Source organism: Montipora foliosa, chromosome 7 (assembly GCF_036669935.1).
Source record: "Montipora foliosa isolate CH-2021 chromosome 7, ASM3666993v2, whole genome shotgun sequence".
Lineage (NCBI taxonomy): Eukaryota > Metazoa > Cnidaria > Anthozoa > Scleractinia > Acroporidae > Montipora > Montipora foliosa.
In genome coordinates this window covers 35,164,159-35,189,158 of record NC_090875.1, presented here as the reverse complement: position 1 = coordinate 35,189,158, position 25,000 = coordinate 35,164,159, and the positions used below count along the sequence as shown (strand labels likewise).

The following is a 25,000-nucleotide window of genomic DNA, read 5'->3' as shown; positions in this document are numbered from 1 at the left end:
AGAGATATGATAAAATGTTATAGATATAATAAAACTTTGTCGTAGGTGTCAAACGACGGTACGGGTGTTGAAAAATTATTTGTCAGTTGCCGTCCGCTTTAGTTGTCTAATTACATTAAACAGTCCTATTTGAATAGTTTTGTATTTCCTTATACATGAGGTGCAGGACATAATAATGGGACTAGACGTCAACAAGTCTTCCATAGGAGTTCCCTCAAAATGTGTTAAGCTATCATGTCGCACGTCATGCAGCGTTTTTTTATCACCGATAAAACAATGAAGAGTCTTCCTCGCTGCCCTTAGTTTTCTCGCGCCTCATTTCCCAAGATTTCTTTCATGACATTGAACCTAACTGCCAGTCTTACATGCATGTGATCCAGCGGGATTTCCGAAAAACACCCGGCAGCTCATTTTCACCTCATTACATAGCCTAATGATCAATTTTCGAGAAACTTAATTAAATTAATTGATTTCCCACAATTGCTCCCATGTGCAACAAATCATTCGCACACCTCGTAATGTGAAGAACAGTCCCATTTTTGGAAGATGAATCAAAAGACTGGGCGTATAGTTTTTTCGAGAAAGGTGGTCAAGGAATCTGTGAATTTAATACTCCTCACAATGCCTTTCGCGATTGTCACTCGTACTTTTAACCTTTTCACCGACAATCTTTCTCCAAACAGCTGTATAGTCATCACTGAAACGCCACACACAGTACTAGTAACACGAGTAACGCGCTAATATTTATTTTTGCCCAGAAAACTAAAATAACTGAGATTGCCATATAGGGATATGTTGGTAAACCGTGTTACAGTTGGGAAGGCTATTCTGTTTTAAAACCTTTTCATAGTCCTCGCACAATCTGAGCAGGAAAATCTCTTCTGAACTTAAACAAGATTTGCAAGGATATCTTTTACGCAGCTGTAAAATTCAAAATACTGAAACATTTACGAGTTGAGAAAGTTTCTCTTATAGTTACCCGCGAGCCTTCGAATTTTCGTTTGCATTTGTATACTCCTTGTCTGAACTCTATGTATCCGTATGTTAATCGTCTGGCAACGAGGAACGTACATTTGGGTAACAGTCGCAAGTACGATGTCATGTTTCCATTTTTTTTACATACATGGCTATTTGATAATTTATCATCACTTCTAGACATCGTTTAGTCCAGTGTGCACGTCTTTTTATGCAAACTCTCGTGCGCGTCCTCCACACGTAACACACCTGCTGGTAACACATATACATCTGGAATGTATCGCATGGCTCTACCAGATACGTTATAAGTGACACGTTAAATGGCGCGTTAAATGCTGTGTTGGTAAAAGGATGACCTTGTATGGACAGAATGCAATTCAGCCCCTTTGATTCACACGCGCTCGCGTTTCTCTCGTCAGTCCAACCTTGAGAAAATTTTGGGCTCCTCTTAGTCTTCGAGTTTTATTCTTTACCTTCTGCGATAGCCTGATAAATGCGGGCTCCAAGAGGCAACTGCAACTTCTAAGCGGCACGAACGGTCACTGATTTTTTTGGTAAGCTACTTTCAGTTTGTGAAATTTGAACACATCTGGGTCAAAGGAAAGGGAGAGAGCCGAGGAATGAATTGAGTTGATGCCCGTCTACCCAATCCATTCAAAGCTCTCTAATTTTCGATATTTTGGGGAGTGTACAGCTATTTCTTTGTGTTTTAGCCAGTTATGCCCAAATTGTCAAAACTTGTAAATCCTCTCCACGGTCTATCAGGTAACGAGCACGAGGCTCTGTAGTTTGTGATGGTAATAGAAATGGGAAATAATGTTAATAATATTTGGATCCTGTGTTTACCTAGTAAGAAGGCCTCGATGTTTATTTTCATTGTCTCTAGACTTCTTTACAAGTCAACAAGCCTAGCGCATCCGATGATAATGGTTCAGACGTTTTCTCATCTGGCTCACAAGAATCTCTGACAGCAGGAGAAACATCAACAGAATGGCAGCCCACGCCACCGATACAGATGAAACTTCACTCACTCAATAATTTTCTGAGGCAAGCTGGTGATGGCAGAGTGAGTCCTATACGATCTCAGCTCAGTACTAACGTGGACAACATCTCATCACCCACTGCCCGCTATTACAGGCGCAAAGGGGTGCAAGCTGTTGAGTAAGTTCTAGATGCCATAGCCCCGGGGCAGAATAGATGGCTTCTGCAGCAAGTAATGGAGGCTTGCAGCCATACAACTACTGGCCCGAATGTTAACATATCAGAGAAGACACTACTATCCAGGCTTGTTACCCTTTACTATGAGGCCATTAACTGGTATACAAGGCAGCAAATCCTGTCAGTGTTTGTAGGCGATTATTCAAAGACAGAGCTGCTAGCATTTATTCCAGGTTTAACCAAGTGGAGGATCGATGAAGCAAGGAAACACGCTTTCTATACCAGTCCAGGTCATATGATTGACCCTCCTGTTATACATCGCTGCCGACTTGATCCAGTTAAAGTGGACCATTTTCTAGACTTCATATCAAGTCCATCGTTTCTTCAGAATGTAGCGTATGGGACCAAGAACCTAAAATTGTCAGATGGTGAGACAATAGAGATCCCAAATGTAGTGAGGACGGTCGTAGCCTCCCGACTGATTCATCTGTACCACTCGTACTGCGAAGAATCCGGTTTCAGTGAACCTATTGGTCGGTCCACCCTGTTAAATATCCTCAAGGTAAAAGTCAAATTCAACTTGTTAACATCTATTAAACTAGAAACTGTTCTTGGAGGTTACTCACTTTGAAGAACAAAATTGGATAATGCCTCTAGAAGAATAGCTAATTTAGCTTTCAATCAATAATTATCTCGCAACTGTCTCGTTCATAGATTTGCGCTGCGTCCCAGAAGAAATCCCTAGCTGGACTGGACAGCATACAAGCCGATGGAGTTTTGGCTTTCACAGCCGTTGATGAAGCAACCAATAAACTTTGTTCATTAGGTTTGTTGTTTTTACTGAGACCAATTTTGTATTTCACACTGAGTCAGGACATGTTTGGTTAATGGATAATCAAACGGTTAAAAAGTGTGCTCTTCTTCTTTTTTTTTTTTTTCTATTTCATTACCCGGTCAGGTTTGGAGGAGGAAACAGCCAAGGACATCTGTTCCCGCCTGAAGTCTGCAAAAACGTATCTGAAGACTGACTACAAAATTCATGTTTCCAGATCCGACCCTTGTGGTGATCACTGTAGTGTGTATGCCCTGAGTACTGATGAGCAGGAGTATCATGGGCATTGTGACCATGAGCATAACTTAATCTGTGACAGATGTGACAACTACAGAAATGTTCTCGTAGACCTACAACTATCATTATCTTCTCCCTCTGTCAAATATAGGTGAGCAGTAAAATCAGTATTGGTCTTCATCTCATTGTATGCTTTATTCTGGTGGCTGTGTTGTTGTGAATTGTTCATAAAGACCAAGTGAGAATGGGGAATGGGTACTTTCCATGCTGGCAATTCCTCCTCTGAATCTTGGCAGATTGTTATGTGTACTGAGGAGAGAGAGAGAGAGAGAGAGAGAGAGAGAGAGAGAGAGAGAGAGAGAGAGAGAGAGAGAGAGAGAGAGAGAGAGAGAGAGAGAGACTCTAACAAGCGTAAGCCCAATCCTTGGTGACATTAGTGGGTGGCCAGTGGTCGACTCCTACTCCAACCAACCATGATGATGATTATGATGATGTTGAAATAATGGTTTACTCATTTCCCTCATTTTTCTATAAATGCGTGCAAATTATGCCGATTCTCAAATGATAAAGATGATAAAATGATGACATCGGTAACATTGTAGTTTTTATGCAGCGGTAACGATGAAGAGGAAGAACTGAAGCATGATGTTGAATCAACCATTCCCAAGGTGGACGAATGGAAGGCCCACATCCTTCGAGCGGCTCATCAAGATGCTGCGAAAAGTGATATCATTGACCACTTGACATCATACTAGGTCCTCCTGATTATGGATTGGGCCATGAAATTTTTGCCAACCAGTTTTAGAGAAACTCAGCGAGACTGGTTTGGTAAAAAGGGCAAGTCATGGCACGTAACAGTTGCAGTTACAAAGAGCAATTCAGATAATATTGAGGTAGTAAACTCAGGAAAGGTACCATTTCTTTAACTTTTGAATTCAAGCTGACGCAATCAGTGCGATAAATCAATCAGAAATTATTACATACAACTCGCTGAAAGCGCGAGAAAATGTGCGCATAAAATTCTCGAGTATTGCTTTTGCTTTTCATTAGTTTATAAAGTGGCTTTAGGTTTGTAAGCCAGTCACGTGCACCAGCGTAGAATTCGCAATTTCGTTACTACTCTCAACAGTTATTTGGAAACCATTCTGTGCCACTTCTTTTTTTTCGTTGCATCGCTGGGTAGACGGGTAGCTACTAGACTGCTGTGCTATTACTCTTCAACCAGAAAGTTCAGCCACGTGCGTTTCCAAACAATATTGTCATGGCGGGTAAACTCATACCCAGGTCTCCCACGGTTAATGACAAAGTCACATTTCCTGTGACAGAGCAAAATCAGGGATACGATACTAAAACCACTGAGGCATGGTTTTTAAATAGCTCCTTATCCAATAAAAATTCAAGAATCTCATCGGGTAAATACGTTTGGGTCTGTTAACCATTTGAAGCTGAATGTGTCTTTTATTACATTTTTAGGCCAGAACGTACGTCCATTTGTTTGAGGAATGCACTCAAAACTGGTTTGCGGTGGCTTCAATCATAGAGCATACACTCACAACCGTAAAAGAGGCAAACCCTTCCATTCAAGAAGCATTCTTGCGCAGTGACAATGCTGGATGCTACCATTGTACTTATCTCATCCTCTCAATTCCAAGCCTTGGAGACCGTGCAGGCATTAAGATAGCCAGATATGATTTTAGTGATCCACAGGCTGGAAAGGACGTCTGTGACAGAAGAATCGCCACGGTTAAAAGCCATATGAGGCGTTACATCAATGAAGGGCATGACATCAGAAGCGCCAGTGATATGAAGGCTGCTATCGATTCCTACGGTGGTGTCAAAGGGTGCCAGGCAGCAGTGGTGAAGGTGCAGGAGTACAGTCACACCATGAAAAAGCATACAATGTCAGGAATCCAGGCTCTCAACAATTTTAGTTTTGAGTCCGAAGGGCTGCGTGTGTGGAAGGCTTACAATGTAGGCCCTGGTAAATTGTTTTCACCAGTAAAGGTGAAAGGATTTGGGACACCTCAGGGACCAACTGACTTGTGCGTTCTGCAGCCCTTCAGCATTCCACGTGAGGAAACCGGTGCTTTCAGGTCAACAACGAGGAGAGCTGTGCTCCAACAAGCGCATCCTAGCACGTCACAGTCTCTAGTTGTCGAAGACGAGCCACCAGCTAGTGAAGCCACGAAAGTGTATTTCTCCTGCCCCGAGGATGGATGTACAAAAACTTACCAGTCTTATGGTAATCTACAAAAACACCTGGATGCAGGAAAGCATCTTCTTCGCCTTGAGAGAGAAACTACTTATGACAGCATTAAGAAAAAATGGGCTGACACGTGCACAGAGGTCTCACGTAGTTACCTACGCAAAGAAACAGGATCAAGCACCGAAGATGCTGTTGACCATCCAGTTTGTGAGATACCCCAAGGATGGGCCCTGAAAACATGGAGACGAACAATCCGCTTCACTGAGAAAGTGAAAACACATCTGAAGAGTATCTACCTGGAGGGCGAAGAGACAGGGAGAAAAGCCAGTGCTGCAGATGTTTGTAGCAAGATGAGAACTCAGCGCGACGAGAGCGGAAGGAAAATATTCGCCAAAGAAGAGTGGCTGGCGGCCGATCAAATAGCTCGGTATTTCAGCAGACTATCTGTTCTTTATAGGAGTGGCCGACTGGCTCTAGAACAAGTAAACCGTGACTCAACCGAAGACGAGGAGGAGGACTATGTCGCGGAGGCAGAAGAGATCACCACGAGGCTTGAAATACAGAGACAGCTGGAACTGTGATCCGGCATACAATATACTCTAACCACACTGATGCTGCCGAGGCCAGTTGTTCAAAAGGCCCGGTTAGGCTATCACTGGGATAGTATAAATACCGTGGCCAGCTTATTTGCCAAAAGACAGCCGTTGGTTTTACAAATAATTATTCTAAACAAGTTTTTCTTTCTTAGTTTTGAGCTCAGCATTTCACTGAGTTACCTAATGCTCAAATTACTTTTCAAAGCGGGCGATTAGAGCCTTTAATAACGTCTGTCTACGCGTGGATTAGAGTTTTATAACAACTGGTCTCAAAGTACTCGGGCAAAAACAATCCATGAGTAGCGTATAATTGGGTTTACTTTAACGCCTCTCGTTGAATTTCGGTGAACAAATGGAGGGAATATTAATGCAACTAAAACGCTCTGGATATTAGAAACCGTTTGAAGCCAAAACTTACTCTATAGCCAAAAAAAACCAGGACAGAACTGTTTGTGAAGTGCGGTTGAGAGAGAGAGATGAATTGAATAAATGATCCTCGCATTTGCTGGACAATTTAAGCAATTGTCTCATATGTGCACCTGAAGATTTTAGGTGTCTTCAACGGGATTCGAACATATGACCTCTGCGATGCGGGTGCAGTACTCTATGAAGTCACTCATTTCTTTCACGGGAACACATGAACCCAACAAATTGACCCGCTCTCATCTCAGTGACTTCACAGTTCGGTTGGTAGAGCACTGCACCGGCATCCCTTAGGTCATGGGTTCAAATTAAATCTCGTTGAAGACACCTGAATTTTTTCAGGTGCACACACATATGAGACAATTGCTTAAATTGTCTAGCAAATGCGAGGATCATTAATTTTTTGATATTCTTATTGCTTTTATAAGAAAGTGTGTGTTACGGAAATCCTCCGTTTCAAGGAATTGTATTCGCTTTGAAACAGATCATTTACTGTTGACAGGATACGTAGCGCATCTCCCTAATTGCTAAACCATCATATTTAGCATTTATCCTCCTCAAATTCACTGAGTTATCCGTAGAAAAGGAAAAACGCTTGCCTTGTTTAAAACACAGTCGCGAGATTTCCTTAATTTTTTTCCTACACTACCTTGAAGGTAGTCTAGAATTGAACATTTCGAAAAAAGTTTTAGTGCCCGTAGCGTCTTTCGATTTGAAAATACAGCATCATTTGAACTTTCAAATTTTCACCTTGCGTGACACCAAGACAGTGGCTGTCTGGTTGAAAGAAAAACCCTTCCTTAGACGTCTGAACAATTTAAAGGTTTCTAGTATGTATAGATTCTGTTGATGCGTATTTATTCCAATTCATGAAAAAAAAAGAAAGCGTTTTCATGGCAAAGTGAATTCCACTTGTACTTGTTGATTTTCGGCGGCTATATTTGTGTAAAATATTGGTACACAAAGATAAAGAGCCGTTAGTTGCGTGAGATGCTTCGGCCAATAGCTAAAATATGATGTACCGCACAGGCTTGAACGTTCACAACATTTCACTTTCTTAGCCTTTTTGTTGAACGGTTCAGAAATTAGCTTTTGTTGCTTGACATTCATAACTACCGCTGACCAACACCTTGGGCTCGCGTTTACCTGTACTCTCGAACTTCATGCCTGCGTTGGTTACTTGTGCAATTATTAATCATTTCTGTTTAGCTCGGGAATCTATTCACCAAGGCAAATTATAATTTCAGCACCGAATGCGAAAAAGGACTGAGGTTTATTCTTTGGCGGAGATCAAAGTAGAGAGTGGATTACATGTTCCTACATCACACAATAACAAATTTAAACCACAGTGTTTATCATTGACTAGAGCTGTTCAGCACGCACGGTTTTGAAAACAACCCAAACAAGATGATAGTGACCAGGTAAATTCGTACAAGCAACTTTTTGATTAACAAATTAGTTATGACAGTTTTTTATTCGGTATTCATGTTGTGACATCGGATATTTTAAGCGTTATTGCAATTTCGTATGAGATATATTTCAGTTTTCGTTGCCTTCTTCAATTACCTTTATTTGCCGTAAATAAAATAAATAGACAACTTAAGTACTGTTAACCTTAAAATTACGTTTAGGAACTAATCCTGTAAAGGGTTATTTTCTTTTATTTGTCGATCTCTTTCTGTTAGACATGGTCGCTGTTCGTGTTCGTTCAACGGCTGTTGACACCATAAAAGAACAGATGCCAAAAATTTTATTCTCGCTCTTGTCGGAGCAAGGATGGATGATACTCGTAATATAAGTTGGTTTCCGAAAGAAGCTTGAACTTTTACTATATTTGGATCAAAAGATGGCCTAAATTTCATCTTAGGAAAATCTTTCGTGACATGGATGGGTGTTGACATCTGTTGATTGACACCTGTCAATCTGAATAATTTGAAACTGCTTTGGTAAGCTACTGAAGGACCATTCTTCGTTCAGGGAAAATGATTATAAAATTGATTGTATTGTGTGGTCTGGAGGTCTTTCTGATTTTTATGCTAATTTTGGTTAAATTTTTAGGATTTTGGCCCCAAAACCAGGGGGGGGGGTGGTCTAAATACCTTGAGAAAAGTCCCAAAGCCAGCCCACTCTGTCTTCAAGGATTTTTTGGTGTATCCTTCATTTTGGCTAAGTTTCATTGAAATCGGTGTGATGGCTTGTATCACACCTGCCTGGTCCTCTCATGAACTCAGTCTTAAATCTCAAGATACAATGTAAATTGTTATTTTCGGATTTTGGTTGTCGAATGATTTCATAATGCCAACGATTATGTCCAGTTTGAGGAGTTATTAAGTGTTGAATTCCGGGTGACCCGAAAACACTGACCCCCGGTCCATGCACCCCCCTACGGACCAGGTCCATGGACTGCCTTACGGACCGGTCCACAGACTATCTCTACGGACCCCCTCTACGGACCACCCCATAAAACACAGAATTAAAAATAAATAACAACTGAAAATTTGTTTATACCGGTTGTCTGGATAAACCACTCTCTCCGGTCAAATCTAGCCGTTACGCTCCGCAAATCAGACTCAGGTGTTGCCTTTTCCTTTGCTGTTGACCGGAGTGCTTAGAAACTAAGTTCTTCCGCCATTTTGTTAAGGACAGAGAAATCTTGAAGCCTGGGGCGAGTTCACAAACCCGCGGGAGAACGATCCGAACAAAATGGCGGAGGGAAAAAAAGAAAATACAAATAGAACTTACTTATTATCAATCTTTTTCAAAGGATTCCGGTCCACAGCGAAGGAAGGGGCAATATGTGATTAATAGACATTGTACCCGAGCCTGAGCCTTAGTCTGTTGAATTTGCAGAGCGTTACGGTTCAGATTTCGCCGACACGAGTGACACGAGTGGTCTATCCAGACAACTGGTAAGTCAAATCTTTAGTTTTTATTTTTTTTCATTTCTATGTTGTTTTAGGGTTAGGGAGAGGACCACATCGGAAAACATGGCTCTGGAGAAATGAATGAGAATAGTGAGCTCTTTGCAGACTTCTGTGGTTTAAATGGCTTGGTTATTGCGGGTACCATCTTCCCTCACAAAGAGATTCATAAAACCACATGGACTTCCCCAAACAAAAGGACTAAAAATCAGATAGATCATATTACCATTAACAGCAGATGGAGAACCTCCCTCCTTGACACTAGGGTGTTTCGGGGTGCAGATATTGGAAGCGATCACATGCTAGTGGTTGGCAGACTGCGGTTGAAACTTAGGAAAGTAGCCAAAAAGTCTGTAAGGAGAAAATTAGATCTTGATAAGCTAAAAGTCCCAGCAGCCCAGAGAGAGTTCAGCTTGAGGCTACAGAATAGGTTCGAGGTTCTGGCAGAAATGAAAATTCAGGAGGAAGAAACTGGGGTGGAAGACATCTGGCAAAGTGTTAAAATATATATATGGAAACAGGAAAGGAAGTTTTGGGATATCCAAATATGAAAAGGAAAGAGTGGATCTCAGCTGATACATGGGCTCTAGCTGAAGAAAGAAAAGAGTTAAAGAAACAGCTGTTAAGCAATATCCACCACAATCCAGCCGAGGATCTTCAGCAACAATACCGAGCTAAAGATAGAGCTGTAAAGAAAAGCGCTCGCCAAGACAAGAGAAACTACATTGAGAATAAAGCGGGAGAAGCAGAAGAAGCAGCAAAGATAAATGATAGCCGAAAGTTGTATAACATCACAAGAATTCTTTCAGGTAAAACCCAGCAAAGCTCTGCAACTATTAAAGATCGTAATGGCAACGTTCTAACGACAGTTGAAGACCAGCTCAAGCGGTGGGCTGAACACTTTAGTAGTACACTTAATAGAGATGATCCACGCAACCCACCTCGCCTTGAGACCAACATACCTGAATTAGATATAAATTCAGATGCCATTACTAGAAATGAAGTTCGCCAGGCAATCCAGCTGTTGAAGAACAACAAAGCCCCTGGTTATGATGACATACCGGCAGAACTGCTAAAAGCAGACATTGAAACAGCCACAGAAGTACTCTTTATCTTGTTTGAGCACATATGGCAAGGAGAACAGCTTCCGGGTGACTGGCACAAAGGTCTCATCGTTAAAATTCTTAAGAAAGGCGATGCCACAGAATGCAACAACTGGAGGGGAATTACGCTTCTATCGGTGGTGTCTAAGGTGTTTACCAGAATCATCCTGACAAGAATTCAGCAGGCTATGGACAAGCAGTTACGGAAGGAGCAGGCCGGCTTTCGTAAAGGAAGGTCGTGTACCGAACAGATTTTCACTTTGAGGAATATAATAGAACAATGCATGGAATGTGTTACGAAAAATAGCATTGCGTGACTAGCGTTACTTTCTAGAAGCTTCGCGAGAGTTCGTAGTTTGTTTATATTTAGGTTTGTACGTAAGCGTTTCTAAATCGGTGTGTTTTGTAATCTTTCTATTATTAGATTCATTACTAATTTAGAAAGTTCTAGAAGTTTATTGTCAGAGTATATAAGTAGACGAGTCCAAGCGGAGTGTTTTTTTAACTAGTTTTTCACAAGCGAAGAGAGTTGGCGTTGGCCGAGTTTAGTCAAGTGTGACAGAAGCTGTGTGCATTCAAGTTGGCGGAGGCCGTGTAAGTTTGTCGAATACGTGTTGTTCAGAGTTTTACTTGGTGGAAACTACGTTCATTTTTGGAATAAATCTTCTTGTTGTTGTTCCGACAACCCTGCGTTCAGTTTAGTTGCAAACTACCTTTCCTCAAAACACACGAACTCGTAACATTGGGGGCCTGTCCGGGAGAGGAATTCATTTGTTTGCTGACTACAGAAACCAGGAAAGGACAATTCAAGAAGGAGTTACGCCTAGAGTAAGAAGAACTGTACAAAGAGAGTATATTGTGTTTTTGTTGTGAAATACTGCTATAGACATGGAAAAGCTTTTGCAGATGGGAAAAGAATTTGGATTGGAAGGAGAAAAGCTGCTCAAGTTTGTAGAGAAGCAACAAAAGATAGCGGAAGAAAAAGAAGAGAAGCGTAGACAGTTTGAAGAAGAACGAAGAAAGGAACAAGAAGAAAGAGAAGAGAGACGTCGAATGCTCGAGGAGGATAAAAGAAAGGAAGAGGAAGAGAAGGAGGAAAGGCGCAGAAGGGAAGATGAAGAGAGAGAAACTAGGCGACAAGAACGCGAACTAAGAAAATTGGAGATGGAAGCCGAGCTGTTGAAACAGAAAGAGGCTATTGAAGCGGCAAAAAGAGAACATGAGCTGGAAATTGCACGTTTGGCTGTGGAGAGTGCTGACGGACGTCCTGAAGTGAGAGAGGATCGGGTTAAGGCACCTAAACTCCCCTCGTTTGTCGATGGTAAAGACGATTTGGACGCGTATTTGCAGAGGTTCGAGAGATTTGCGGAGACAGCTAAGTGGAAAAGAGATGGATGGGCATCGAAGCTCAGTGCTCTGTTGTCTGGACGGGCACTAGAAGTGTATTCACGTCTATCGGAGGACGCAGCTAAGGATTATGACAGGGTAAAGATTGCGTTAATGAAGAGATATGACCTTACCGAAGACGGCTATCGTCGAAAATTTAGAGCATCCAAACCAGAAGTTGACGAAAGTCCGGAGCAGTTTATTGTGCGACTGGACAGATACCTGTTACGGTGGCTAGAGCTTTCGGATACTGCGCGAAGCTTTGATGGTCTTAAGGACTTGATCGTGAAAGAACAATTTATTGACTCTTGTCCTAAGGATTTGGCAATTCACCTGCGAGAAAGGGCACCTGAGACTCTAGCAAAGATTGCGAAGATCGCTGACCAGTACTTGGAGGCTCATGGTAAACATTTGTTCAGCTCAGCGAGCAGAAAGCCAACAGTACAGCCTGAGAGGGACGAAGCCAAGAACATGCAGATTAATCCACCAGCTCTGCATTGCTTTAAGTGCAACACCCGAGGTCATAAAGCTGTCAACTGCCCAACCCTAACAAGAAAGTGTTTCCTATGTGGTAAGCAGGGACATGAGGCTAGAAACTGTCGATCAGGTGGACGCAGATCAGGAGGACAAAGTAAGGATGGTAACCCTGTGCAGCGTGGTCAAGTAAGTGCCAGTTGTCTAGTTCAACCACCTGAGGATAAACCTACTGATGAAGAAGTTAAGGCCTGTATTAAAGATGATAAGCTGCTGTTAGCCTGTGGTAAGAAGATTCCATTGTTGAGTAGTGCTTGTATTGAACCGTTGACCGGAGTGAGAAGTAAAATGCCTGTCGTGAAAGGTAGAATTGGAGAGAAGCCCGTTGATGTCCTGAGAGATACTGGTTGTAGTGGAATTGTAGTAAAGAGGGACCTTGTGTCTGAGGATCAGTTTACTGGCGAATTTAATGTTATGCTGCTCATTGACAATACGGCAAGGAAAGTCCCCATCGCAAAGATTGATGTTGATACACCTTATCTCAAGGGCCAAGTGGAAGCGCAGTGTCTTCCCGATGCTGTTTATGATTTAATTATCGGTAATGTACCAGGCGCAAGAGCCGCTGACGACCCAGACCCAAGCTGGCAAGTTCCTGTACAAGAAGCTTGTGCTGTAACCACAAGAAGTCAAGTTAAGAAAGCTGGAGAACTTATTCCGTTGAAGGTACTGGATACCAAAGAAAGTCCTGTAGTTGATAGAGAAAAGCTCAAGCAGATGCAGCGTGATGACGAGAGCCTACAGAAACTTTGGGAGAAAGATGACGTAGTTGTGAGAGGCCAGGCTGAGATTTCATTTGAAGTGAAAGGTGGAGTTCTGTACCGCGTCTACAAGCACCCTTATGTGAACGGAGGTAAACCCCTGAAGCAGGTTATGGTTCCTGTGCAGCTGAGAAGTCGAATAATGGAACTAGCGCACGGATCGATCATGGGAGGTCACATGGGAATAAAGAAAACGACTGATAAGATTCAAAGCGCGTTCTATTGGCCAGGCATTCAAGGGGACGTGACTCGTTATTGCAAGTCCTGCGATGTATGTCAGAAGACAGTTAACAAGGGTTCCGTACCGAAGGTTCCCCTAGAGAAGATGCCATTAATTGACAAGCCGTTTAAGAGAGTAGCAATTGACCTGGTTGGACCTATTGTTCCCCCGAGTGAGGACGGTCATAGATATATATTGACATTGGTCGACTTCGCAACTCGTTATCCTGAAGCTGTCCCGCTGAAGAACATTGATACTGAGACTGTGGCAGAAGCATTGGTGGATATCTTTAGTCGTTTGGGAGTGCCTGAAGAGATCTTGAGCGACCTTGGTACGCAGTTTGTCTCTGAGTGTATGAAGGAAGTGACGCGGCTTTTGAGCATTAAACAGCTCACCACGACCCCTTATCATCCTATGTGTAATGGTCTGACGGAAAAGTTTAATGGAACAATGAAGAGCATGTTAAAGAGATTGTGCAGTGAACAGCCAAGACAGTGGCATCGCTATATTAACCCGTTGCTGTTTGCATATCGTGAAGTTCCGCAGGAGTCTACTGGTTTTTCGCCGTTTGAGTTGCTGTATGGAAGAGCTGTCAGAGGACCGATGTTTATTCTCAAAGAGCTTTGGACGAAAGAGTTGGAGGAGCCTGAAGTAAAGAACAGCTATCAGTATGTGTTTGAGCTACGCGAGAAGCTTGAAGATACCCTCAAACTGGCGCACACCGAGCTTCAGAAAGCCCAGAACAAAGGCAAGCATTATTACGACCGGAAGACTAAAGTCAGGAAGTTTGTACCTGGAGATAAAGTGTTAGTGCTGCTACCGACCGACCACAACAAGCTCCTAATGCAGTGGAAAGGTCCATTCGAGGTTAGTGCTGTAGTTGGTCTCAATGATTATAGAGTGAGAGTCAAAGGAAAAGAGAGAGTTTATCATGCTAATCTACTGAAGAAGTATTTTGAGCGAGAGGATCCCGTTTCCGTTGGAGCAGTTGCTGTCGAAACGAACGCTAACATTTGTAAGAACGAACATGTTGAGAGTGAAGTAGAAGAAGTTGACCCTGTGGATGGTATTGATTTTCTGGAGATTGGTGGTTATGTCGCAAAAGAGTCTGTCAATGATGTAACCATAGGAGATAACCTTTCTCATGAACAAAGAGCAAAGTTCATGGATCTTGCATATGAGTTTCAAAGCTTGTTCACAGAAGCCCCAGGAACAACAAGTCTGGCTCAGCATCATATCAAGCTTACATCCGACCAACCAGTTAGATCACGACCATACCCAGTACCGTATAGCTTAAGAGAATCGCTGAAGAAGGATATTACAGACATGATGAAGATGGGAGTCATAAGAGAATCAAGTTCGCCCTATGCTTCGCCTGTTGTAGTTGTTAAGAAAAAAGACAACTCAAATCGTGTGTGCGTGGACTATCGTAAACTGAACAAGTTGACCGTGTTTGATCCTGAGCCTATGCCAACTGCTGAGCATTTGTTCCAGAAGTTGAATGGTGACAAGTATTTTACCAGAATTGATCTGAGCAAGGGCTACTGGCAAATTTCTATTCCTGAGGAGGATATACCGAAGACCGCTTTTGTGACGCCTGACGGATCGTATGAATTCCTGAAGATGCCGTTTGGTATGATCAACTCCGCAGCGACCTTAAAGAGAGCCATGAAGAAGCTATTGCTCGGACTGGACAAAGTTGAATTTTATTGGGACGACATTTTGGTTCACACCCGTACGTGGGAAGAGCACATCAAGGCGCTTCGAGAGTTGTTTAGAGGATTATTAGCTGCTGGAATGACCATAAGACCGACTAAATGTCTTTTTGGAGTCAACACCGTTGATTTTCTTGGTCACCGTTTGGAGGAAGGGTTAATTGGTCTTCATGAAGATAACGTGACGAAGATTAGAGATGCCCCAAGACCAACTACTAAGAAGCAGATAAGATCGTTCATGGGTTTGGCTGGATATTACAGAGATTTTATCCCTAACTTCGCAGCATTAGCAGCCCCGCTGTCAGACCTCACGCGTAAAGGCCAACCTAACAAAGTTGAATGGGGTGAGGCACAGGAGAAAGCCTATCAGAGTATCAAGGCCCTCCTAACAAAGGAACCAGTCCTTCGACTACCAGATTCAAGGAAAACCTACTTTCTGCAGACTGATGCTTCCGACAGTGGTATTGGCGCTGTATTAATGCAGAAACATGATGGCAAGCTATTCCCCGTTTGCTACGCAAGTAAGAAATTGTCAAGTGCAGAGCGTAATTATTCAACCATTGAGAAAGAGTGTTTAGCCATTGTGTGGGGATTCAAAAGATTTCATCTTTATCTGTATGGAGTTCCCTTTGTGCTACAAACAGATCACGAGCCACTGAAGTACATGAACAGTGCGAAGTTTGCTAATGGACGCCTAATGCGTTGGGCTATGTTCCTTCAGAGTTACAACTTCAGAGTTGAGGCTATCAAGGGATCTGAGAATGTAGGAGCCGATTATCTAAGTAGAGTAGAGGAATAACTTAAGAGACACTGGACTGCCTCCTCAGTTGGTACTATCTAACTAATTTTTCGTTGTTAGTAGAAATTTAGGAAATTTCTTCTCAAGAGGGGGTTATGTTACGAAAAATAGCATTGCGTGACTAGCGTTACTTTCTAGAAGCTTCGCGAGAGTTCGTAGTTTGTTTATATTTAGGTTTGTACGTAAGCGTTTCTAAATCGGTGTGTTTTGTAATCTTTCTATTATTAGATTCATTACTAATTTAGAAAGTTCTAGAAGTTTATTGTCAGAGTATATAAGTAGACGAGTCCAAGCGGAGTGTTTTTTTAACTAGTTTTTCACAAGCGAAGAGAGTTGGCGTTGGCCGAGTTTAGTCAAGTGTGACAGAAGCTGTGTGCATTCAAGTTGGCGGAGGCCGTGTAAGTTTGTCGAATACGTGTTGTTCAGAGTTTTACTTGGTGGAAACTACGTTCATTTTTGGAATAAATCTTCTTGTTGTTGTTCCGACAACCCTGCGTTCAGTTTAGTTGCAAACTACCTTTCCTCAAAACACACGAACTCGTAACAGAATGGCAGGCATCCCTGCACCTGAATTTCATTGACAGTGTGCATCGGGACACCCTATGGAAACTCTTAGGGCTTTATGGCATCCCACAAAAGATCATCAGAATGATACAAGCTTTGTACAGAGATTTCACATGTAGCGTTCTCCATGAAGGCAATCTTACATCATGGTTTGCCGTGGAAACCGGGGTTAAGCAAGGATGCATGCTGTCACCTCTATTGTTTTTGATTGCCCTAGACTGGGTGATGAAAGAAACAACAAGTCACCAACGTACTGGGATTAGATGGAAATTGACAACTGTATTGGAAGACCTGTACTATGCGGATGACATCTGCCTTTTATCCAGCTCTGGATCTCACCTAAGCGAGAAAACAGCAAGATTAAACAATAATGCCCGTAAAGTTGGACTTAAGATAAATACAAAAAAGACCAAATGGATGAGCACTGGATGTAAAAGGAACTGCCAAATCAGAATAGACGGGCATGAGGTAGAGAAAATCGACCAGTTCTCTTACCTTGGCAGCATGATTGATGTGCAGGGCGGCGCTGATGCAGATGTGAAAACACGTATTGGTAAGGCCAGGCAGGCATTTACATCGCTGAAACCAATTTGGAGTTCTAAAAGGATTTCTCTTAAGACCAAACTAAGACTCTTTAATTCAAACGTAAAGACAGTGCTTCTTTATGGCTCTGAAAGCTGGAAAACGACTGAGGAAATAGTTAAAAAGTTGAGGGTTTTTATCCATAAGTGCCTGCGCATTATACTAGGCATAAGGTGGCCACCAAAGGTATCCAACCTGGAAGTGCGAAACATCTGTAAACAAGAGGACATTATGGTGGACATAACCCGCAGGAAATGGACATGGATTGGGCATGTATTAAGAAAGGACTCTGGCGATGTTGCCAAAGAAAGTTTGTTCTGGACACCAGAGGGGAAAAGACAACGGGGAAGGCCAAGAATAACTTGGCGAAGGTCAGCGGAGAAAGAACTCAAGTCCATGCACCTGACCTGGAGTGAAATTCAAAAGGTAGCACAAGACCGCTCCTGCTGGAGAGAGACTGTAGAGGCCTGATGCGTCCCATGGCGCAAAAAGGACTGATGATGTATAGGGGGTCCGTAAGGGTAGTCCATGGACCAGTCCGTGAGGCAGTCCGTGGACCCAGTCCGTAGAGGGGTCCATGGACCGGGGTCAGTGTTTTCCGGTCACCCTTGAATTCCCACGTGTTGCGTGACATGATGTGAGCTTGTTTTTAGGCGAGACAATCGGCGACACTGATAATTAAACATTTCAGTGGAAGTTCAGTTTGTTGCATGCACTCCAAGCGAATTTCAAGCATTGTTTTGCTTATCGTGAGCGAAATGAGGGAATCCAACGGTGAAGTATGTTAAATTTTTGTTTTGTGCGACCCTGTTGATATTCGTTCCGGACGCGCACATGTCATGGTCTCGCCCAGGTGGAAATCTTATTAAGATCTTACTAATATTCTTAATAAGTTTCTTAATAAGATCTTACTGTGTTTCTTAATTAAGATTCTTAACAAGATTCTTACAAGATCTTATGAGAATCTCGTAAGAATCTTATAAGATCTTAGACAAGTTCTTAGATAAGATCTTGTAAGAATCCTGTAAGATTCTATCTAAGATCTTACAAGATTCTTACACGATCTTTTAAGAATCTCCTTTTAAGAATGTTACAAGATATTGTAAGCTGTTGTGGGGCTAAGATCTTCCAAGAATCTTTTTCCTGATCTTACAAGATCCTTCAGGAATCTTGGGCAATATATTGCAAGATTACCAGCGATAAACTTATAAATTTTGGGGGCTTTCTGCAGGTACAGGAAAGCAAGTTGCATTTTTGGTCACTTGGAATTAGTCTTTATTTGGAGTTGTTTTGTTTTACATAATCTGTGCTCCAGTGACCTGAAATATTACTGGTAATAGACCATTTTACAGTTGTAGATAAGTTACCTGTCCTAAGAATGGAAGAGATGCTGCCGGTGACCGTGTTTTGATACAAACCTTCATGCTTTTGTAATGTTAATATGGACTAATTAGAATTACAACAACACAATTTACATGATAAAAGCAGTGGGGGCTGTATCAATGCAACGTTACGGGCAGCCTCGCAGTCATTCATAGACTAGGTCGCTGAGCAAAAAACTGTAAAATGGCCTATTCGGGTCACAGTAAAGTCTGACCTGAATTACCCATAAAATTTCAATTCAAGTTCAAGATTAGTCAAAAAAAGGCATGCTTAAGAGGGGTCCTGAGGTATTCTTTCCCTTCCAAAAAACCATTTTTTTACCATAATTTACACTCCTTTTGCGAAACAAGGGATCATAGAATAAGGTGGGATTTTCGTATCCAGTTTCTTGTTGATAAGTTCCGCTTTGTACTTTGATGTTTTTTTTTAATGATCGCAAAAGGAGAGTGAATTTAGAATAAAACTGGGCAAAATTCCAACCACAAGAGGGTGTATTTTCAGGCTAAGTTCAATTAATTTCTCTATAAGCTATTTCTAAGATTTATTGACATCTTTTACATCTTGAATCTAAACACTTCTGATTCAGTGATTGCCTTATCTGTCCCCATTTTTTCTGAAATTACACTTCCCCAATGTTATCTTTTATTGCTCCTGTATAAAAAAAGATAAGGAAATAATGATTAGTCAACTGGACTATGCAGCTTAGCTTTTCCACTATCAAAAACGTTGATTGGTTTAAGGCAACAGTTTTAATGTTGAAACTATGAGGGTAAAACATTCAGCTAAAAACAGTATATGGTATATTGGAATGAAGTTTTAGACTAAATAGAAAGTTTTCGTTGTGTGTGTTCGAATTTACAAAGTAATGCTAAATAAAAAAAATACTACCGGTATTTTAACTCAAGTTTGCTTTCTATGTTACTTCATACTTAATTCACTAACTTAATTGATACTCAATCCTCACTTTTAAATAAAGTTATTGTATTGTAGACTTACAATAATTATTGTTAAAGTTTTTGGTTTTGGTATAGGGTATTATTAGTCTTCAAGCTGGCTTCAGCAGATAGCAATATATGGAAAGTAAAGAAAACTTATTTCTTGCTTGCAGAATTTTAATTGAATTCTAGTGATCTGGAAGCTAAAGTGCAAAGTTATAAATTAAAAGAAAGCATGATTTACATTGTCACGTCCAGAGTTGATCCTGTGGATCAGTGGATCAATGGATCAGTGGATCAATCCAGAGTTGATCAATGTGTGAAAAGCAGATTTTTATACAGCTACCTATCTTGGCCCAAAAGGTCAATAAATTATCTCACACATAAACTTGCACGTAGTACAGGTTGATGCACTGAGTGCCATAGTAATGAGCAGCATTAATCAAAAAGGACACTGTGGGAGAGCTCTTAAATCATATGTGCTGTGGGAGCGTTCTCCAATCATTTAGTCATTTGCTCAACCTTTTGTATTATCAAGCTACGGAAATTCTTGTTTAAGTTTTTTTAATTTATCTACTGGGTGATTAATACATGCATGAATTGGATGTGTGAAATATATTTGAATGCTAAGTCGTAAATTTTAGAGACAGTCCAGAATCGAAAATAAACAGTATCCTCTCATAGTTACAGCTTACCTCTTGTAAAGGAGTTGTTACCAACATTTTCTTGTTTTGGCTCAGCGCTTTTCACGCGTAAAACAACCGAAATGCAAGCTCGAATCATCCTTTGATCAACCGATTCCTGATCAAGCCCCGAATTTCTTCTTCTTTCTCGTGACTGCTGACAAGAGCATAAGGTGGCTCACTCGTTCTCAGTCTCTCATCTGCTATCCAACATGGCCGACTTGACTCGATTTCTTGCACTCACGAACAGAAATTGAACAAGATTTATGGCGGACTCACTGTTTTTTAAACCTTTTATTAAAGGCCAAAATAGTCTCTTCGTTGAACGAATTGACTTAAAGTAATAAGAGGCTAAGTTCCTCAGAATTTTAAGTCCACCGTGAGCCCCCGCCGGCCAACCTTTTGGCTACTAGAAATTCCAATACTTCCAATTTGGGGCAATTAGTATGGAAAAAATAGTAGAATGGTATGTTAAAATAGTGTAAATTTGAAGTATAGACTCAGTTGGTCACACATTGTTATGAAAATCAAGCTGTTTCAGTAGGATTTTCCAGTAATTTTTTATCTTTGTCTTTTCTTTCATGTTTTTGTTTTTGAAACCGTCCACACACTCCCCAACCAACATTCATGTTAAAAAAACAAAAATCCTTGGCTCGTTCATCTTCAAAGAATAAAATTGTTGTGAGAGAAAAAGGTTAAGACTTTGAAAGGCCAAATGAAAGGCCACAAGTCCAGCCTGAATAAACGTTCTTTAATAAGATTGTGAAAGGTCTTTACTAAGATAAATTCTTGCAACAGCTTGCCGGACAAAGATCATGCACAATATTGTAGGGTGTGTACTAAGATCTTGTAAGATCTTCACTAAGATCTTATGTAGGATCATTACTTAGACTTGCAAGATCATTCGTAAGATCTTATTTAAGATCCCTACTAGATCTTGTAAGATTTTTTTTAACTTATATCTTGTAAATTGTTTACTAAGATCTTTTGTAAGATCTTAAGTAAAATCTTTTAGGATCTTGACTAAGACATTGTAAGATTTTCACTAAGATCTTGTAAGATCGTTTATGGTAAGATCATGTTAGATGGTCCTAAGATCTTGTAAGATTTTGTTAAGATCTTACAAGATCTTAGACTTTCAACAACATTAAATTTTGGAAGAAAATTTGATAAGCAAATGTAATAAGATCTCATTAAGATCAAAGATCTTAAACAAGATCTTATTAAGATCAAATATCTTAAACAAGATCTTACTAAGATTTTCATCTTAACACCCATCTTACAAGATTCTTACAAGATCTTGTAAGATCTGATCTTAATAAGATTTCTACCTGGGCGGTTTTTTGTTTTGCACGTAACTTGTCTGTTTTGCAAATTATTCAACTTTTTCGGAGTTATTGTTAAAATTAACGTGTTGAACATTCAATCCCTTGATTATTAACAGTGGCCATGGCAAAGTTACGGGCCGACGATGAACTGTGTATCGATCGCTTATATTTGTTTACTATTTTGTTCCTAAATTACACCTCAAGTGTTGTTAAAATAAATGATGCTCTTTAACGCAAAATTGAGATTCAGTTCTGTTTTTTTTTTTTTTTTTTTGCTGTGGAGATGTAGATCATTTATCATCTGGAGCAACAGTTGCTAATGTTGTTTTTGTGAAAATGAGCATTTGACGGTTGCTACTTTGAACTTGAATGTATGCACACTGACACTACTTCTCAGGAATATTTAATTAAAGGGGCTAGGTCACGCAATTTTAGGCAATTTCAGCACTGATCGAATGGTCATAGAATTAACTAAAATATCAAAATAACTGTTCAAAACTATAGAAGAACTCTAACAAAACACAGGGAAGCCAAGAAGGGACATGGATGGACAAAACTGGAGAGGATTGAAATGGATTGAATTTGGGTAAATTTGAAAAACGTCGGCCCACCTTTTTTTTTCAAATTTATATCTGTCTATATCGAAATGTCATTTACACAGCTAGAAAATCATTCTTAGTTGTTATGTGGCCGTGATTTTCCGAATGAAAGGCCCTTGCTCTGCCAGTTTCACGTTTAGAGCGTTTAGAGCTCATAATTAACAAAATTAAACAAAAGTACCTAAAATAGCGTAACCTAGTCCCTTTAAGCTTTCCATTGGTGATAGTGATCTTTCTTTTGTCATTGAAACTATTGTTTTTTCGTTCGAATTTAAGTTTAAATGTACTTTTACTTTAGTGTCTAAACCTCGGTGATTGATGAAAAGGGTTGTTTAATGCGGCGATCAAATCGAAACTTCAACATCCCCCCCCCCCCTCCCCGGGCATTTGACTATATTCTGTGCCCGGGGAGTGGGGAATTTGACCTTTGCCTGCGCGGGGTGGGGAAAATTGAGCCGGGAGTGTAAGGATTTCTTTTTTTTCGGGCGCCGAAGTCGCTAACAGCTACAAAACACGTGTTTGGACGTTGAAGTTTCGAGTTGATCGGCGCGGAACGCTGTGAAAATAAATAGATTCTTCGACAGGCAGCCCAAGCTCGGTACACGATTTATAGACTTTGTATGGGAATATTAACTTTGAGCTTCTCAATGCTAAAATAAGCTGTAAATGTAGAAATAAACTTCACTTACCTCTACCTACAGTTGTCTTAGTCTTTTCTGTGAAGTCGGAGAGCAAACTGTGTCCCTTTTAGACGGGTTTGTGGCTTACGAATGTTTACGATGTCGTTAGTTGTCATTTCCCCCACAGAGCACCCACTTTCCCCTTTCGGAATTGGACGACGTTAGGCAATCGTCCAATCAGAAAGGAGCAATCAGCATGACGGTTTGTGACTGGCACATGAGAATCATGCTACGCATTCCTACCGCTCGAATACTGTGGGATCTTCCCTTTATGAGGGGAAATGACAACTAAAGACATCGTAAAAAATCGTAAGCAACAAAACCGTCTAAAACGGACACAGTTTGCCCTCCAATTTCACAGAAAACACGAAGACAGCTGTACGTAGAGGTAAGTGAAGTTTATTTCTACATTTACAGCTTATTTTAGCATTTATAATTTTATATTCCCCATACAAAGTCATGAATGAACTGGCATAACAGGTTAAAAAAAATTGTTCATTTTATTTTAAGTACATATTCGAGGGGAGTGATAAGTCTTTATTTTTGTGCCATTTAGAAATCTAAAAGGGTACTGTAGTAGCAATTAAGAGGCAATAGATCGAATATTAATTCTTGAATTTTATTTAGCTGGACCACCGAAAAATTGCAATGTACCCCCCTGTCCCGCTACTAAAGAGTTACCATTGTGATAATTCTTTGGTCGCGAGACAGGTTGTTGAAAATTGAAGAAATTGAACTATCTGAGGTTTAATCCAAACCTCAGATAGAAATCTCTACCCTTCACCATTTACCCTTTACCCTTTACCCGTTACCCTATAATGTTCAGGTCTTTTTAGCCTTATTTTTGTGCCATTTAGAAATCTGAAAGGGTACTGTAGTAGCAATTAAGAGGCAATAGATCGAATATTAATCATGCCATCTTGAATTTTATTTAGCTGGACCACCGAAAATTTGCATTGTACCCCCCTGTCCCGCGAACAAAGAGTTACCATGGTGGTAATTCTTTGGTCGCGAGACAGGTTGTTGAAAATTGACGAAATTGAGCTAATGTTGAAGTTTAATCCAACATGACAAACCTCAGATAGAAATCTCCACTCTTCACCATTTACCCTTTACCCTTTACCCGTTACCCTATAATGTTCAGGTAGAAATGATGGACGCGAATACGCAGGTCTAAAGGTTTCCAGGTCTGAAATCTGAATATACACTGTATTTGTCTCACACCGATGACAAACATACAATGTACCTTAAAGGACAGATTTTTGAACATTTGCTTGATCCTCGCATCACTTACTTACCCCTCTTGATGCCAGGAATCCCATCGCTGTAGCAATCTGTTTTGAAAATGAGACCAGGTCGTATGTACGCAACTGTGCTACCTCTCCTTGTCCGTTATAATACTTGTCAGCAATTCCACGGCTTTTTCTCAGAAAGCCCAGTAGATCTCCACAGTGCAAGTATTCCATGATCAAAATTGGGTGTACTGTGTGGTAGAGATAGATGGTCCTTCACCGTTATGTATTTATTATCGCAAGCTCGGCCTCATCACCGGACAGCAATAACAACAACAACAACAACAACAACAACAATAATAAAAATGATAATACTACTACTACTACTACTACTACTACTACTACTACTACTACTACTAATAATAATAATAATAATGATAATGATAATGATAATGATAATGATAATGATAATAATAATAATAATACTAATACTAACACTGTATTTGTCATACCAATTGTATTGGGGGCTTTAGGAACAGTGCCATTGCGACTGAAGGGCAACTTAAAGGGCATAGGAGTAGACACATCAATTACCTTAATCCAGAAGTCTGCATTGCTGGGATCAGCAAGGATACTTAGAAAAGTATTGGAAATGTAAAGGACAGGGAAAAGAAACATTTTGGTGTTCATTAGCAACTTGTTGTTGCCCGACACCACAAATTTACCAGCTGTTAAAAACTTACGCTGAGCAGTATGACTATGAAATAATAATAATAATAATAATAATGATAATAATAATAATAATAATAATAATAATAATAATAATAACAATAATAATAATAACAATAATAATAATAATAATAATAATAATAATAATAATAATAATAATAATAGATTGGTTCCATGGAGAGGTCCAAGGACCAGGTCAACAGCTGGGGTGATACATGGACCGTCACCTGGGGTCTATGTTTTGAATACGTCCTTGTTATCAATGTTATCAAAGGTAGCAGTGAAGTCACTCCTGGTGATTTAGTCTGGAATACTAAAATAACTTATCTTTGTTTGTCAAGAGACCTGGTTGGAGATGGCTGCAGAAAATAGCACAGTTTTCTTGGGTTGACATTTGAGGTTAGTGCCACTTGTAAAATATC

General features: G+C 40.6%; 1 protein-coding gene and 1 pseudogene across 1 annotated transcript; one reads left to right on the top strand and one right to left on the bottom strand.

Annotated features, from left to right (window-relative positions):
- LOC138010177 (tyrosine kinase receptor Cad96Ca-like) overlaps nucleotides 1–25,000 on the bottom strand; it is a 55,644-nt pseudogene that overhangs the window by 28,161 nt on the left and 2,483 nt on the right.
- Nucleotides 3,982–5,989, top strand: LOC138011157 (uncharacterized). The gene is made up of 2 exons (XM_068858131.1): nucleotides 3,982–4,095; nucleotides 4,676–5,989. The coding sequence occupies exons 1-2, from the start codon at nucleotides 3,982–3,984 to the stop codon at nucleotides 5,987–5,989; spliced, it is 1,428 nt and encodes a 475-aa protein (XP_068714232.1).

Coding starts and splice junctions, on each gene's coding strand:
- LOC138011157 (XM_068858131.1), top strand. CDS start 3,982: ATGAAATTTTTGCCAACCAGTTTTAGAGAAACTCAGCGAGACTGGTTT. Junction 4,096..4,675: donor GCAATTCAGATAATATTGAG/GTAGTAAACTCA, acceptor TTACATTTTTAG/GCCAGAACGTACGTCCATTT.